Consider the following 17993-nt stretch of genomic DNA (forward strand, 5'->3'; position numbering starts at 1 on the left):
AGTACAGGGTTCAGTGCTGTCTGCTTAAGGTTCTACTGCATTTTGTCTTTGAGAATATTCTGAAATCATGGCTAAGGTGGCATAAACACATTAATTTTATGCTATTGTTATCTGTAGTGCTAGATTTCTTAAAAGCTCTTCCTATTAGCAGTAATAATTTGGCCAAAATGTCTTTTCTCAGTTTAGGCAGTTTGTATGCTTTCTCAGACTAAAAGTCTTTTCTTCAGTCCAGTACAAACAATTCTGTGGGTTATTTAATAGGGGTACAGAAGAAAACTTGTACCATGTTAAAGTCATTCATTGCATATGCATAATAGCTAAGGCCCTACAGAATTCGTGGTCATGGGAAAAACTTGTCACTGGCCATGAAATATGGTGGTTCTCCCTGCTCCTCTCTCTCTCTCTTGAAATCAAGTCTTTTGTGTATTTTTACCTTATACGGCACAGATTTAGTGGGGGAAACCAGTATTTCTCATATTGGGGATCCTGATCCAAAAAGGAGTTTTGGGAGGGTTGCAAGGTTATTTTAGGTGACTGGAGAATGGTGACTGTTCACTGTCTGCCAAGTTGTGAAGGCAGCACACTACCAGTATCAGCTCAGAAATAAGGGTGTGTCAGTACCACACCATGCCACCCTTCTGCAGCGCTGCCTTCAGATTTGGGTACCCAGAGAATGGTGGCTGCCCACTCAGGGCCCAGCTCTGCAGAGAGGAGCACAGATGTAAGGAAAGCAATACAATACATGCCACCTTTACTTCTGCGCTGCTAGTGGTGGCGGCTCTGCCATCAGGTCTGATGGGAGCACTATTGCCAGTAACAGCACAGAAGTAAGGGTAGCAGAACTCCCACCTCGTCTTCTCACCGCGCAATAACTCTGCAACCCACTCTCCCAATTCTTCTTTGGGTCAGGACCCCTACAATTACAACACAACAAAATTTCAGGTTTAGATAGCTGAAATCATGATTCTTCCCCCCCCCCCCCCCCAAGTTTTTAAAATGTAGGACCATGAATTTGATCAAAATGGATTGTGAACTTGGTAGGGCCTTCAACAGGTGATACTAACAAATTGTATATTGGTTCAGTTGGTTTTACAGAACAGAGTCTTATTCATATACTCTAATGTGATTTGGCTACAGTTATGTTTTAGGGAAATATTTGTAACATAGTTGCATCATTGGATGTGGGTTGTTTTATCCCCTTAGCTTGCTTGTCAGAGGCCGTGTCTACAAATAGCAAGTTCTTGCAGAATGTCAGACCCTGTTTTTGAAAAAATATGCAGCACACCTTTTGGAAGCTTCTTTTTGAAAAAGACATGTAGATGTTCCATGGGCCCTTTTTCAAAGAAGGCCCTTCATGGCATTGGATGTTTTGATCCCTGGCCTGTTCTTTTGAAAGAACAGTGGCTATGTAGATGCTCTATCGAAAGAGATCGATCTTTTGTTTGCTCTTTTGTGCATGGATGCGCTCTTTCAAAAGAAGGTCTTCTGGAAGATAATCTTTCAAAAGATTGCTGTAGTGTAGATGTAGCCAGAGGTATTGTCTTCTCAGTGAATTAGGGGTAAGTTTGTTAGAAGCTGGAACTGCGTGGCTCTGTATTGAGCATCAACTATGATTTTAAAGTTCTACGTGAAAGAAGCTATTTTGAGACCCCAGTATACTGAGCAGAACTTAGGTCCTGTAATCCTTTTTCCACTATAATGCAATATGTTGTGCATACTGGCAATCCTGACAGTATTTAAATCTGGAGATGAAGCATTTGAACTCTGGTGTTTTTCAGTGGCTCTCATTTCATTTAAATTGTAGCATACTAGTGTACTGCTTGAGTGGCTTTTTATTTGCATGGTCACTATTGACAAATGTGTCTACAACACAAATGATTTAAGTCCATTGTTGACAGATCATTATGCTTTGCCAAGAGGGTTTGTACTCATAATTATTTGAAACTTATTATTTTGTGTTGAAGGCTCTAAATGAGCGGAAATGTTTTATGTTAAAAGTAGTTTTATAAAACTCATTCCAATTTATCTTGCATCACCATGGAGACTGTAAGACATTACAGTAAAGGCCTTCATATTCGGCACCCCCTGGACTCGGAGGTTGCCGGATATTCAAATATTCTGGATAATGGAGAGGTATACCTAACAATGCATAACACAAAAGAAACACAAGATTAGATATTAACAAACAAATAAAAATGTGTTCAGAGTGCTTTACTTACCAACAGTAGTATTGTACACTAAACTTATACTGTATTTGCTGTATTTATTGGTATTTACTTTCACTGTACTCTACTTATGGAAAATGCACCTAAAATTTACTTATGGTTAAAACACTGGTTATTTGAGAGTTCCAGATGATAGCATGTTGGGTATGAAAGAGTTTGCTGTTGTACTTTCTGGTACTAATAAACTGTAAGCCACTACTTAATTGTGTGTATGAAGCTTGATAAAGTACGGTTTAAAATTAATTATGGATTTTTATTTCTTTTTCTTTTCAGGAACAGCTACAACTATTGCTACAGGATTAACACTGGGTAAGAGAAACTATTAGAATTTGGGGACAGACAAAGATGCTCTACACTGAGAATGGGGAACCTGTTTTGGGTTGAGGGCCACTGACCCTCCGAAATATCATTTAGGGGCCACGCACAAGTGAGAAGCATGCCAAAAAAAAAAAAAAAACCCCAGAAGCCCTCACTGACCTGGCCCCTGGGTGAGGATGTAAAAACCCTCCCTGACCTCGTCCCTCAGCTGAAAAGCAGGAAAAAATGCTCACTTCATACCCTCTCAAGCTCCAGCTCCACGGCTAGCTCAGGGCTTTCCCCCAGGGGTGGATTAACTTTTCTGGAGGCCCTGGACTAGTAGATCTTTTGGGGCCCCCTGAAAGTGAGCCAAAAATGAGAGATTCACTGTGCAGGAAAGATCTGATGGAGAGTGGTGTGGGAATGTGAGGTCTGGGCTGGTCAGAGGGCATGCAGTAATGGGATGGAGGGGGCAGAGGTTTGGGGAGGGCACAGGTGATGCCTCTGTGTGTGCCCCCACACTGCTCCCATTTATGACAGTTTGCTGCCAGTGGGCATGATGGGGGTGGAGCCTGCAAGTGAGCTCAGGGACAGAGCTTCCTTGCACTCTTGTTCCACCAGCTCAAGGAGCCTGTGCTGGGCCAAAGTGCCAGTGCTGGCTCACCCCTCTGTGGAGGGGGAGCCCTGATCGTTGTGTGCTGTATCTAGCCAATGGGCCATAGCTTCCCCATCCCTGCTCTAAATTGTTCTCATACTGTGTACACTTGCATGGTGGTGACATGGCATGGATTCTCCTCATGTTAAACACAGCTACAAATATACTGCTACTTCTCCTAAGGAATTATTGTAGTTGCCACAGGTTTAATACTGCTACATGATTATGCAGAAACTGTTAGCACTTTCTAGGACAGTGTGCTTAAACTGGCTTTGAAGAATTGATACAATATTGACTAAGACTAATGAGGCCATGGGATATATATGTTGTTTTGGAAACAAGTGCACTGAACTGAGTAACCAGTGCTCTTTGAACTTCACATTTGCTCACCCTAAAATTTTGTGTGTCTGCTGCACTCTGGGAGCCGTGTCAATACCGTTTTGAGACACACATTTTAAATTGAGGCTCTTAAGGGAGGCATTCATGTTTCCTCAGAGATTCCTTTCTTTTATTTCCAGGTCTGAAGTAGTGAGTCTGTCCCACAAAAAGCTCATCACCTAATAAATTATTTTGTTAGTCTTTAAAATGCTACAGGACTGCCCGTTTTTTGTTCAAATATGCAAGACCCATTCAGTGCTGTATTTGGGATTATGATTCTGCAGGAAATAAGGAGTCTGTCAGTAAATCAAAATAATGTGCACATTTGAATTTCCTTATGTTAGGTCAATTTCTGTTTGTATCTGGACACTGAGGCTATGTCTACACTAGCCCAAAACTTCAAAATGGCCATGCAAAAGGCCATTTCGAAGTTTACTAATGAAGCGCTGAAATACATTGCAGCACTTCGAAATTGACGCGGCTTGCAGCCGCTTGGCTTGTTCAGATGGGGCCCTTTTTCGAAAGGACCCCAGCAACTTCAAAATCCCCTTATTCCTATCTGCTGATTTTGAAGTTGCTGGGGTTCTTTCAAAAAGGAGCCCTGTGTGGATGAGCCATGCAGCTGCACGCCGCGTCAATTTCTAAGCGCCACGGCTGCCAGCATTCTAATTAGATGCTGAATATGTATTTCAGCACTTCATTAGTGAACTTCGAAATGGCCATTTTGAAGTTTTGAGCTAGTGTACACACAGCCTGATGGATTAACGTTATGGGATACTAAGGATGGTCCATTTGTGAAGAATACAAGAACTTCCTTTTTTAAAATACTAATGACCACAGATCAAAACCATCCTGATTTAATAGAAGGGTCACTACATAAGAGACAAATGAATAACAGAGTTCTTGTAGTCTGCTGTAGCTATATTCATAATCAGTCTTTTTATAAATTAAGACACAGTGGCTATGTCTACACTACAGCATAAAGTCGATTTTTAAGGCACTTAGCTTGATTTTTACAGTGTGACTGTCTTCACTGCAAATACCATTAGGTTGGTTTTAAGGGGAGCTAAGGTCGATTTTCTCACATCTACCCTCCAGGGAAGCAAAATGCCAAGTTTCAATGTGAAAGGTCGAATTAATGCTAGAGTACAAACAACATTACTTTAAATCAATTTTATTGCCGTCCAGAGGTATCCCACAATGCTCTACAGGTGTCCGTTATGTCCGCTTTCTCCTCTGCTGGTCTTCAGGTGCGCGGCAAATAGGTAACAGGAAACCTGGGAATTTGAATTCATTGCTTTTCTGACCAGTGTGGATAGCGCACCTCAAGAGCTGTCCATCCCATCTCGCCATCATGACTGTTTGGGGTTCTTCTGATCTGACTTCTCGGGGTCACAAAGAGCTCCCAGCATGGAGCCACAATGAAATCTAGAAGAATCCATGATGGGCAGGCAGCAAATCAGCAAGCGAAATGCGGACGTTTATGAGAAGATTTCATTGGGCATGATCAAGAATGCTGAGTGTCCCTGGCATAACCAACGTGGAGTCAAAGTAAAGGAGTTCAGGCGGAAATACCACAAAGCGAGAGAAACCAACAGATCATCTCGGTCATCTCCCAAGATGTGTCACTACCACCAGCAGCTGAATGCCATTCTTGGTAGGGACCCAACCATGCTCCCCATGGCTAACTGGGACTCTTAAGGAGACCATCCTCAGAACACTGGTGAGAGCCAAGTGGGGAAGCAGGAGGCCGATGTAGAGGAGGATGCTGACGTTCACAAGGCGCTCAGTGAAGCGGATCCTGCCAGCCCAGAGCTGCTCTTCACCCTTGACCTCGACCCAGTCCCTTCATTGACAGCTGATGCACCAGTGTCCAGCAATGGTGTGGAGGGCTCTTCAGGTGATTGTGTTTTTTAGAATGTTATAAGTGGATTGTGGCTGGGTCGGGGTATAGGCTTATTTTTGCAGAGCACATTTTTTTAAACTGCTACAAGCAGGTTGTGGCTCAGGCAAGATGGATCTGTGCCTCTTAGAACAGCTTGTTAATATTTCTGGGGATGGAGTGCTTTATCCTTCTGAGAGATCTCCATAAATGTCTCAGCCAGGTACTCTTTCATTTTTCACATGAGGTTTCTTGGGGAGGCCTGATTTATTGCGGCTTCCATGATAACGCACCTTGCCGTGCCAGGCAACCAGTAAGTTATCTGATATCCTGGCACCACACACCGTTCTCGCAAATTTTCCAGCCCTGTGCTCACACAGTGTAAGGCTATTTTCTTTTTCACTCTGTTATTCTTAAGAGGCTGATGTCTCTTTTAGCAACCTAGAAGAAGCACAGGAAGGTTGATTTAAATTTCTCAGAACCACTCTGTGTGACTGGCAGTCTCTCCATCTCCACCCTCTGCAGTTGGCAGGCTCTTCTGGAATTCTCCCCTCCCACCACGCTGCTTTCTCTGTTTTAAGTGACTTTTCACCTGCATGGAATTTGAGGTGCTGTTGAGAGTTCTTTTCCCCACACTCTGCAGTTTAAAGGGAGGATACTGCCATGCATCTGGTGGGCTTAAACCCTCCCCTTCACCATGTGGCTGCCAGGTCATGCAGACCCTGCCATCCTGAAGCAGACAAGGTCTTACCATCTCTGCAATAAAAGGGTCTGAATAACTAACAGCTTCTGTTCTGCTGAGGTTGATTCATTGTCATCCACAAGAAGCCAAAAGTGGCCTTGGAAAAGAAAAGTTGCAGTGCTTGTCAAACAAAGACCCATTCCTTCTAGGGGTAAGCGCTTTATGCCACATTTAAAAATTGTATCTAAATCTTGACCTTCGCTGTCTTCAACAGGCAGTGAGAGTTGGGGAGACAAGGTTGCTGTGATGAGGCATAAGAAGAGATCCAAACAGGACTTCATCCTTCAGCAACTTGAAAAGGCAGACAGGGAGCGAGCCAATGCCTCCTCTGACAGAAGGCAGACCTAGCAGTGGTGGCAAACGATGCTGCCGTGCAGGAACAAGGACTTGGCAGAGACTCTGATGGTTGTCAGGGAGCAAACTGAGATCCTGGATTCTGAGCTGCAGAGGGACACCATAGGACTCATTATGCAGTCTGCACACCCTGATTCCCGGCCTCCCTTCATTATGGCTTGACCCCTGCCCCTACCCTCATCAGGGTCCCTGGATGCATGAGTGGAGAGAGCAAGGACAGTGTCTCAGTCCAAACACAGGACCTCGCTGCACTGTCAAAGGCTCGCGTTACACCACACGTGACGCCAGGATTCCCTTCTTTTTCCTATCTACCCTTTAACCTTCCTGCCTCTAAATAAAAAAAGAATAGTTTTCTGATAAGCATGGTGTCATTTATTGGTTGACATGGAGTTGGGTACAGTTGGAGGTACTTTCATATAGGTCACATACACGTCATTGTGGGGGCTTGGGAGTGGTAGCAGTAGTTAAATGCAGCAGAATCATGTGGCAGTCTGCTCATTCATAAAGAGATTTTTTTCAAAGCTTCCCTGACTGCTGTTGCTTCTGCATGTGCCTTGGTGAATGCCCTTGTGCCAGGGTATACATAAGAACTGCCCGGGGCATCTGCTTTTGCAACCCAAGCTGGCATTGTTTTCTCCCTTTGATTTACAAATGTCATGGAGAATATAGCACACTGCAACCACAGTGAAGATGTTAGTTTGGCAAAGGTCAAAATGGGACAAAAGGCACCTGAATCTGGCTTTTAAATGGCCAAAGGCACATTACACCACCATTCTGTGCATGCTCAGCCAGTAGCTGAAGCGTTCCTTGCTGTGGTCTGAGGTGCCTGCATATGGCTTCATGACTCAAGCGCGCAGGGAGTTAACAGGGTTGTCCAGTATCACTGTGGACATCTCCACATGGCCAATCTTGATTTTCTGGTCTGAGAAGAAAGTCCCATCCTGGAGCCCTCTGTACAGACTGGAATTTCTAAAAAAGTGTGCATCTTGCACCCTTCCTGACCATCCCACGTAGATGTTGGTGAAACAACCTTTGTGATCCACCAAGGCCTGCAACACCATAGAGAAGTACCCCTTGTAGTTTATGTACTCTTGAAGCCAGGTGATCCAGAGCCTGGATGGGGATGTTCATTCCATCTGTCGCCCCACCACACTTAGGAAACCCCGTGGCAGCAATGCTGTCCACTGTGTGCTATTTATTTCCCAGAGTCATGGTCTTCTGCATCAGACGGTCACAGATTGCTTTTGCTACCTGCATCAGTGAGGCCCCCACTGTAGCTCTGTCCACCCTGAATTGATTTCCCACCGACCGGTAGCTGTTGAGCATTGCAAACTTCCATAGAGTAATTGCCACTCACCTGTGAATTGTGAAAGCAGGTCTGATTTTGCTATGGCTGCACGTCAGGGTGGGGTACAGGAAATCACAAAGTTCCGTGAGAGTGGGCTTGCGCATGCAGAAGTTCTAAAGCAATTGGTGGTCATTCCAGACTCCCAAAAGGAAGTGGTCCAACCAGGATGTAGTAGTTTCACGTCTCCAGAACCAGAGCTCCTCTGCAAGTAATGCAGCCAGGATGATCAGCAGCTATGCATTCTTGTTCTCCAGTTCTTTAATATCATCATTCGAATCATCTGTATCCATCTCATCCTCCCACTGGCTTTGTCTAATAAAATACTGCACGACAATTGGGCAAGTGGCCATAACACACTGTGCAATGACTGTAAGCTGTTCAGGATCCATTCTAGTGTTGTGAGCCAGGGCAGGTTTCTGGAAGATGATGTGAAATTCCTTGGGCTTGCTGTTTTCCAGCAAGTGGGGGAGGGTATGAGGGCATTGCACACTGGGATGATACCAGACACCCACAAGTACAGTAGGGTCTCACCATTTGCAAGTCCCACATTCGCAAATTCAGTTATTCACGAGGGCCTTGCTTCCCTGGGGCTGGGATCGCCAGCAGCTATCACTTCCTGAGGCTCCAAGCCCCCACCGCCTGCCCAACATTTACAAAAATCAACATTTGCGAGAGTGCTGAACCCAGAACCATCGTGAATGTTGAGGTCCTATTGTACTTGCAGCACGTTTTTTCCCATAAGCCACTGGCACAAAAACCCAGAATGCAATGGGGAAGCAGGCACTGTGTGATAGGTTCCCGCAATGCATTGATCATGCAGTCAAACTTAGTTAGGGCAATGGAGACATGCTATGTTGACTTTCTGGATATTTGCGGATACTCATCTTTGACTTTATAAAATCTTGTGGTAAAAAGTCAACTTAAGTACATTTGACTTTATTTCGTAGGCTGTTTTTCCTTATAACTGGAATTTGTCAGCTAGTTCACTGTTCAGAGAAGGGTTTAAATCCCTCAGCCAGTGACTAACAGGTCTTGGTCTTGACTTTAGAGAGAGAAATAAACAAGGCCAGTTTTAAGATCTGTGGACCTTCTTACTGAAAGAGAGGAAGTGCTGTGGTAAGGTGTGTGTTTTTTGTTGTTTTTTAAATACATAGTCTTATTGCCTTCTTTACGTAAGGAGGAACCAAACCAAAATGTGGAACTATTTGGAAATCCTTCTGGGTTCTTGTCATCGCATTTTCATTAGTATTTAATTGTAAAATTCACATGAGGGGAGTAATTTTCGTGTTTGTATGACTTCTGGTGGCAAAAATGTTAACTTGAGCATTTATGCCTTGACAAAATGTATTAAGAATGGTGTTCATTATTATAGGAGCTCCTGCCACTACATCAGCATCTACCACAGGTTTTGGTTTAGGATTTAACAAACCTGCAGGATCAGCCACACCGTTTGCTTTGCCTATTACTTCTACCTCAGCAGGTGGCCTCTCACTTTCTTCTGCTCTTACATCAACTCCTGCAGCAGGTAAGAAAGTACTGTATTTCTGTCAGAACTGCAGTTTGCATTCAAAAATATCAAAGTACCTATACAAACACACTGAAATAGGCACTTACTATTATTGTCGTAGCCCATCATTTACACGTCACCAATGTGAGAGACAGAATTTAAGTGACAGGTGAAGCTTCACTGATGTTAATGTCAGGTGCTCTCATTATTTTAAGCCCAACATTGAAAATTTTCTCTATTTCTTTTAAGCATCATCATCAGGTAACAGTAGGTGGTGGCTCATATACCTCAGGGTTCCCAGTGACACTCAGGGAGCTCACTTGGAATTGCAGGTGGTGGGAAATAGTAGTTTTAAAAATAGCATCTCCAAATTGTGGAAAGGACATCATAATGCTGAAATTGGTTAATTCTGCTGTCAGTAGGATGAATGGTTTTGATACTGTTAAAGCACAATGGAGAATATGTATTACCAATAACATGTCCTATGCTTAGTATACCAGTATGCATTTGGCACCTTCTCTAGAGATGCATTCTACATAACCATGTTCTCCATATGCAAGTCTTCATCGAAAAGCTAGGTACGTCGTCCTACGTGTGTGTACACCAAAGTTGTGTACCCCATTTTCCCATATTCTTGTTAGCTAAGATGGTGCAGTATGTCACCTCTTATTTGCTGCCCACTCCAAAACATCACATAATCTATTGAAGTAGAAGCTTTAAAATTACAGGTTGGCGTTTGTAGCCTCCACATGTGAGATACTTTGCTGTTCAGCTGGATCAAGTCATCTTTGCCCACATGAAGTCCATCAGTACCCAGATTTTGTCAGATCTGTAGATTCTGCAGAATTCTAGTGGAAATTCTTAATTTTTAAACTGCTTCAGATAAACTTGTGTATAGAAAGTTTTGATTGAATTACATTTGGTATTTAAATACTACAGTACAGTTGCTCCCTGGTGGTGGTGGTGATACTAAATTTAGCTTGCAGATTTGTTGCAGATTTTCATTCAGTGTTAACTTTCTGTTATGATGAATGAGGCAGTTTACACCGATGAGCAGTTTTTTTAGACTATATAGCCTCTGTCATAAGGATGGTTTCATTCTTTTAATTTCAGGTTCTACTGGCTTTACATTGAATTTGGGTGGGACAGCTGCCCCAACTACAGCTGCATCCACTGGCCTTTCACTGGGAGGAGGCTTAGCTGGTTTGGGAGGCACACTCTTCCAGAATGCAAGCACAGCAGCAACAGGTGAAAATAGTTTTAATCTCTTCCACTCCTATTTCACAATGCTGAAACACAAAGTAATACCATGTAAAATATAATTCCCACAGAAACTTTTGCAGTTTCCTTGAATGTTACTGCTTTTAACAAATTGTAGAATATCAAATATAACACTTACTTTCTAAATAGTCTATTTCTTCTCCCTGTCAATTGATTTAATTTTGGAAGTTTCACAAGAATGTAAGTATTGTTCCATGCAAGTATGCTTTACTGGGGTCCTGGGAGCTCAGCCCAGCCTGCAAATTGTGATATATTGTGGAAGGTTTGTATTGGGCTGGAAAAATTATGCTTGGGCCCTGCTTCCACAGAGTAGTTCCCATAGCTGCCAGAGTGGTGGTGATCTGCTTATAAGTTGAATGTTTTACAGTGTATTTGAGAATGCTTAGAATAAAATGATCACTAGTCCCTTTGTTTTTGTTAGTGAATTTAGAAAACCTTTGAGTTCCAGTAGTGTAATTTTAAACCTCCTTTGTTAGATGAAGGCCCCCTCCGGTCCCAGTTTCGGAGAGGTAGCCGTGTTAGTCTGGATCTGTAACAGCAACGAAGGGTCCTGTGGCACCTTATAGACTAACAGAAAAGTTTTGAGTGTGAGCTTTCGTGATGAAGTGAGTCTGTGCTCACGAAAGCTCATGCTCAAAACTTTTCTGTTAGTCTATAAGGTGCCACAGGACCCTTCACTGCTGCTCCAGTCCCAGTGCTTTGGGATAGCTCCTTTGGTGAGAAGTGTAGTGCATGTCCCCTCCATCCTCTGCTGTGAAAAGGAAGGGTGCTGTTCTTGGATCCAATGCAGGGTGCAGTGAGCGGCACTCCAAGCTTTCATATTGGTCTTAGGTATCTAATAAATATGGTATTTAAGAGTGGGTTAGTTCAGTCCCCTGGCTTCATGGCAGGACCAAGTACCCTCTATTTCCTCCTTTATTGTATTGCCATAGTGCCCTGAGTACTTAAACGTTGGTCTCCAGGCTGCAGGGATTATAAAAACAGTGTTTATTCTGAAACACTTCGTGCTATTGCTGTGTGGAATGGAGAACTTTACTTTCTCCCTTTGGCTGATGTGGGAAGGCAAGATGTTTTCAATACCCTTTCCTTGCTTCTGGGAGAAATGTCTCAAATTGTTACTTTTTCTAAAAAATTCTAGGAAAGGTGTTGACAAATTCCCATTGTCACCCTCCTGTTCGCACACCCTTCCCAGCTCCCAGTGACCCTCAGATGCAGTGCAGGAACTGGCTAGCTGCTAAGTGACAAATGATTGTACGCTGTTTCTCAGAGTTCTGGAGGCCACCTCCATGAAATTGACACCATCTTCTTGCAAACTCTGGTCTGTTGCTGCCTGTTGGCCACTGACCATATGAAAGAAGAAAGGTTCAGATTTATAATGCTGGCTGCTTGATATCTTTCATGTAAGTATTAAGTGGATATTGAGCAATACTCTCATTTCATAGAAGTAAGGTTTAAAAATACTGTATTCTGAAGTGAGGAAATATATTATGCATTGATGGTGCAAGTGATGAGGCATGCAAGGCTGTTAAAATTAGATATTAATAATTTTTTTCCCTTTCCATTGTTTCTACTGAACTTTTGAGCCACATGCAGCTAAACAAACCCTGAAAACAAGGTGATATACATAAATCTCCTCACAATATAATGAAGCCAACATATTAAGCTGGCTATTACTGAAACACTTTTTGGGTTACTTGTAGGACTTGGACAGAATGCGCTGAATTTGACTCTGGGGACGACTTCAGCTCCTTCAACTACTGTTAATGAAGGTCTTGGTGGCATAGATTTTAGTAGTTCTTCAGATAGAAAGAGTAAGTTGATGTAATTGTGTTTCTGTAATGTTATGAAAAATTGGAAAATACTTGCTATAAAAATTTAAAAGCACATCGTTGAAAGATGCTAGAAAGAGGGCATTGATGGCTTGTTTTTTCTAACTCTTGCAAGGGACGCAGTAAAAATAAAGGATTTAAAATGTCTTTAGCAACCTTAAAATAACCTCTGGTTTTTAAAGGTTAAACAATTATGCAGCATAGCTGTAGTCATGTCAGTCGTATATTAGTGAGACAAGGTTGGTGAGGCAGTGTTTTATTGGAAAAATTGTGAGAGGCAAGCTTTGATGAGAGTGGCAAGCTTTTGAGCCATACAAAACTCTTCTTCAAATCTGGGAAAGGTACACCCAGCCCCACAGCAGGATGTAAGGTGGAACAGATCGTTTAGTATACGTAATTAGCACATATTGTAGGTGACCATTCAGAAGCTGAGGAACTTATATTCATTACTCCAGTAGACATGAAAAATTTGGGCTTCAACAGAGACACTTATCAGAGGGGTAGCCGAGTTAGTCTGTATCTTCAAAAACAACAAGAAATCCTGTGGAACCTTATAGACACTCTGGAATTTATGGCCTTTGTAACAATCTGAACCAAAACTAATCCACTATAGCTGCAGAGGTATTAATGCTGCTTTGAGTGGCCTTTTGTTACATGCTAACTAATGCTAAGCAATCTGTTCCACTTGGCATTTTGCTGTGAATCTGGGAGTACCTTTCGAAGACCTGTGTGCTCAGATACTGCTTCTCTCTCACCAACAGAAGTTGGCCCACTAAAACATTGCCTCGCCCATTTTCTCTCTTTTAAAATTAAAAAAAAAAATTTTTGCTCTTTACATTTCTCACTGTGGGAATTCATCTACGTTTTCAGCTATTTTAACTTGTTGGTTCTATTTCAGTACATAGCATGTTTTGTTTGCAAACTTCATATAATGCAGTGCTTCTGGATGGGCTGTCAGTGGCAAGGATCAAACTTGGGATCTCTGGATCTAAAAGCATGAGTCTCTGCAGATCTATTACCTCAAAGGCCCTGGCTAACAAACATCCACATGTACTCGGGATGCTTGGGCATGCAGGGGAAATGGAGCCTTACACTGTAATTTTGGGTTACAATGCAAAGAGCTTGTTTTAAAACAACTTTCTTCATTGCAATGAATTTCAAAAATCATGGAAGCATTTCTAATCATGGTGGGTTTATGGAAGTTTCTCCTTCCAATTTGATTAAAATAATAATCTTTCTGTTTGGAAAGCAGTTTTCTAAAAATATTTTGGGGTTACAGTACACTTTTTGCCAATTTAAGTAATATTAAGAGTTGATATGAGCGTACATTAATGGAGTTTGTTCATTCACTTCCAGTATCAGACACTAGCTAAATTAATTATTCCCAGAGTTTTAAAGCAAAGATGATGAATTTTCTTTGGTGTTAACATGATAGTTGAGTAATCTCTTGGTTTCTGGGGGTAGAGGGTGGGTTAAGAGCAGTTGTTCAGGGTACCTATTCCAATGGTTGAAATAGTAGAGTAGCAGGTTAGAAAAGATATAAAATCCATCCCTGTAAGTCTTCCTTGAGCCAACAAAAGTTTTATATTGTTGAGGTTTTGGTCTGTGCCCCTAGTACTGTATAGGGTATACGTATTGCATGTCTTGTGAAAGAAGACTTAGAAGAGCTTAGTAGAGGAATGGGGTGTGTGGAGGAAGCCTGTCACTTCAAAGCCTTATACTTACTTATTGCCATAATATCTGAGTACCTCAGAATTATTAATGAGTTTATCCTCTCAGCCTTGCTGTGCAGTAGGGGAACTGAGGCACAGAGAGACTCAGTGACTTACCCACAGTCATACGGGAGGTCTGATGGAGCAAAGCATAAGACCATAGTTTTGTGAGTCCCAGACTATTGCCTTATCTGTCAAACTGTTGTCCCCGTTTGGGAAATATTTATCTATAAAACGTCATGCATCCCAGTGATGCTGGCTAAATGAAACACAGACGGGGGGGGATAGAAGCTTGTAATGGGGGAGGAGGAGAGAGTTTATTAAAGTTTTCTTCCAGCTGGGGCTGAACTAATACCTTGAGCCAGCATGCACACTCAGCTGAATGATAGCCATTAGTGCTCCCCTCAAAACACTTCTTAAGGTTTATTTTCTTGACAGTTGTTCTGCATATCAATTCTTATATAAAATTATTTGTACCTTTTAGGTGACAAAACAGGAACGAGACCAGAGTAAGTGTGTTCAGTATTCTGCTTTACATTCTACAGGTTCCTAGAAATCATTGAAGCTTTAAAATGTTTCATTCGTTTAATGTTATCTGTTACTTTGGTCTTTAAAAATGCCTATTTGCTGTGAAGGCGCAATTATTACGGCATAGGTGATAAGCATTGTCTGTGTACTTTTATGAAGTTAGGACTCATAGGTGGGGAGTCACTTCACATAAATCACAAAATACATTTCCGGGGTTTCTGATTATTGCTGATCAGTTTGCAATAGCACCAGAAATGTGCAAGAGGCTTTCCAAATGCAGAGGGAGCACAGTCCCTATCACGAGGGGCATACAGTAGAACCTCAGAAGGAATGGAGATGGAAATTCTGTACAGGCACAGACTGGGAAGATAGAGGCTGCAGCCATGGGATAACGGTATAGTTGGTGCTCCAGACTTGGGGTTCAGGACTTGTTCCCATGTGGTACCCCAGGGCTCAGGGCTCCTATCTTGGTGGAGTATGTCGGCACTTCAGCTCTGCAGTTCAGTTCCTGGCTTTTGTCCCTTTGTGCACTCTTGCAGCTCCAATCTCTTCTTGGGAGGGATGCTTCAGGGTTTTATCTATAGAGAGAGGACTGGGATGAAACTGGCCACCCCAGAGGGGCTGAAGCCCTGAGTCCCAGTGCTCCACTGATGCTGAAGCCCCTAATTAGCATTCCTTCTGTTTTTCGTCCATGTGCAGAATAAATTTTGTTGTGTAGCAAGGCATATGCCAGTGTACACCACTATAGAAATATCAGAAGCTAGCTGTGGGTGCTCTCCTAATCAGCTGAACGGCACTTGTATCTTGTGGGTGGCCATCTAAGCACTCCACTTTCAGGGAACACTGTCCCTAGTCCTAGTTTTCCTGGGATTCAAAATCCCTGAATGCCTGTCCCTTTCTTGTGCCTGCAGCTCTGACCCCTCACCCTCCAGCTGCAGCCCCAACTCCCCATGGCAAAAGCCCTCTGTCACAGGACTAAAGCCTAAGGCAGTGCAGTATTTGCTGTGTTTAGGGTGAGGGCTTTTTGTCTTTGCTGCTGCTACTTCTGTATGGTATCTTGTTGACTGGTTAGTCCATATCTCTCATGTTCATATCTTTGAGATTCTACTATATAATGTGTTTAGTTTAACTTCATGTGGAATGTGATATTCTGTAGCTAAAGTACAGAAACAGTACTTCTGAAGTCTGTTCCTGACCCTATTGCAGCCTTAATGTATGATTTTTGGAAAAATTTATTTTACTCATCTGTAACATGAAACTCTTGTGTAACAGTGAAGAAGTTGGTCCAATATTGCCTCACCCATTTGATCTTACTGAAGATTAAGTAAATTGGTGCATTTTTTCACAATTGGCTTTTATAAAAGGAAATGTATAAATTCAATTATTACCTGTAATAGCATGCCTAAATTAGAAATGAACTTGAAAAGAAGAATGAATCTTGACAGATCTTTGACTCTCTGGTTAATTTGTTTCGAAGGACTGTGAACCCATGAATGTGTGTTATCTTTTTGGCAGAGATAGTAAAGCACTAAAGGATGAAAATCTACCTCTAGTAATCTGTCAAGATGTAGAAAATCTCCAGTGAGTATTTTCATTATACTAGTTGCGATAATGAAATAAATATACCTTGTTATGCTTTAAAGTAATGAATGGTTTAATCACGTTTAGAATTTATTTTAAATTGTTCACATTCTGATTTGCTATTGATTATACATGAGAACTCATTTAAAGATCTTTTTTTGAAGTTGCAATTATACAATGTTGGGATAATGGTGATAGTGACAGTATAAAGCAATTCTGTAAAAGAGGCAAGAGCTGAAATCATCACTGAGTTTTGGTGATACGGGATTTCATCAAGACTAATTTTGTTTTTGTTAAAACAATACTAGAGAAGTAGACCCATACGTGTGCTTTAAATGTAACAAGTTAAATTTCTATTTCTAATTTTTTTTAAAGGAAATTTGTGAAGGAACAAAAGCAAGTGCAAGAAGAAATTAGTAGAATGTCTTCCAAAGCAATGCTTAAAGTACAGGAGGATATTAAAGCCTTGAAACAGCTTTTGTCAGTGGCTGCTAGTGGACTACAAAGAAATACTCTTAATATTGACAAACTGAAAATGGAAACTGCCCAGGTACGTTAACAAACGAGTGTCAAGTTATCTCTTCAAATGAGTAAGAATATGATTTCACATAACGTGAAAGACTTTCAATGCTGTTAGTCCCTCTACTATTAGAAGCTCAAATTGTATATTGACCAGTAAGTAATCATATGTATGAGACATTGGATCACTTGTAAATCTTAAGAGTATAGCTGTTAACTGCACAAAATTCCATTACTTGCACACACTAGGGACTCTCACCTTCACACAGTTTCTAGGGATCAAGGCTTAACTCTTTATATAAACACACCCACCTTTGCCTAATTCTTTGGGCTCAGAGTGTGCTCTTTGCAGGTTTGTGGGACCTTTTACCAGTAAAAGAGCCTGGCACATTAATAGCTTTATCCTTAATTTATTGACAATTCCCAAGCAGTCTTCCTTTGCTAAGTATACAGTGTAGTGCTCACAATCCTGATCAGGCAGGCACACATTCCCTGTTAGCCTAGGAAGGCCAATCTCATCTGAATTCTGTTAGCTGTGCATCATTAATGCAGAAAGGCTCCCCAACAACAGCTGTGGTACCTAGGGGAGAATAGTCAGTGGGCAGCCCCCATGCATAAGTTGTGCCCAGGCAGTCTGCCTAACATCTGGGCATTGCCTCACCTGTGCTGGCTGGTGCCCAGCAAGCTCCCAGCATGGACAGGGCTTCCACATACCCACCCTGTATGCTTGCCAGCTCTCTAATCTTGCAAATTCAAAGATCCTTGTCCTGCCCCATGCTCCCTCCATTCCCTCTCCATCCCTCACAAGCTGTCCTCTGCCCCTACTCACTTTCACCAGGCTATTAGCATGTGCGGGCACGGGGGTGCAAGCTCTGGGCAGGAGTTTGGGTGGAGGCTCTGGGGCAGGAGTCTGAGTGGAGTTTATGACTTCACAATGCACAGTTAATCAGGGAAACTTGTGGCCCTGGGATACGTTAAAGGCCAAAAGCATAACTGGGTCTTACAAAAAGAAGTAGGTAAATTCCTGTGACATACATCTATCAATGACTGTTAGCCAAAATGTCCAGGGACCCAGCCCATGCAGTGGGTGTCCCTAAGCCTCTGATTGCCAGAAACAATGACTGCTTGTTATAGTAAACTCTGTCTTAACTGGCA

At 42.3% G+C, this 17993-nt stretch overlaps 1 protein-coding gene across 1 annotated transcript in view; it reads left to right on the forward strand.

Moving 5' to 3' along the window:
• The window catches only part of NUP58 (nucleoporin 58), a 55351-nt gene that overhangs the window by 3001 nt on the left and 34357 nt on the right, over positions 1–17993 (forward strand). The window contains exons 3-9 of the mRNA XM_074985616.1: positions 2499–2534; positions 9254–9406; positions 10502–10636; positions 12370–12480; positions 14695–14719; positions 16254–16319; positions 16695–16869. Coding sequence (XP_074841717.1) covers positions 2499–2534; positions 9254–9406; positions 10502–10636; positions 12370–12480; positions 14695–14719; positions 16254–16319; positions 16695–16869 — 701 coding nt within the window. The remainder of the gene's footprint in view (positions 1–2498; positions 2535–9253; positions 9407–10501; positions 10637–12369; positions 12481–14694; positions 14720–16253; positions 16320–16694; positions 16870–17993) is intronic.

The sequence above is a fragment of the Carettochelys insculpta genome, chromosome 1 (genome assembly GCF_033958435.1).
Source record: "Carettochelys insculpta isolate YL-2023 chromosome 1, ASM3395843v1, whole genome shotgun sequence".
NCBI classification, from domain to species: Eukaryota; Metazoa; Chordata; order Testudines; family Carettochelyidae; genus Carettochelys; species Carettochelys insculpta.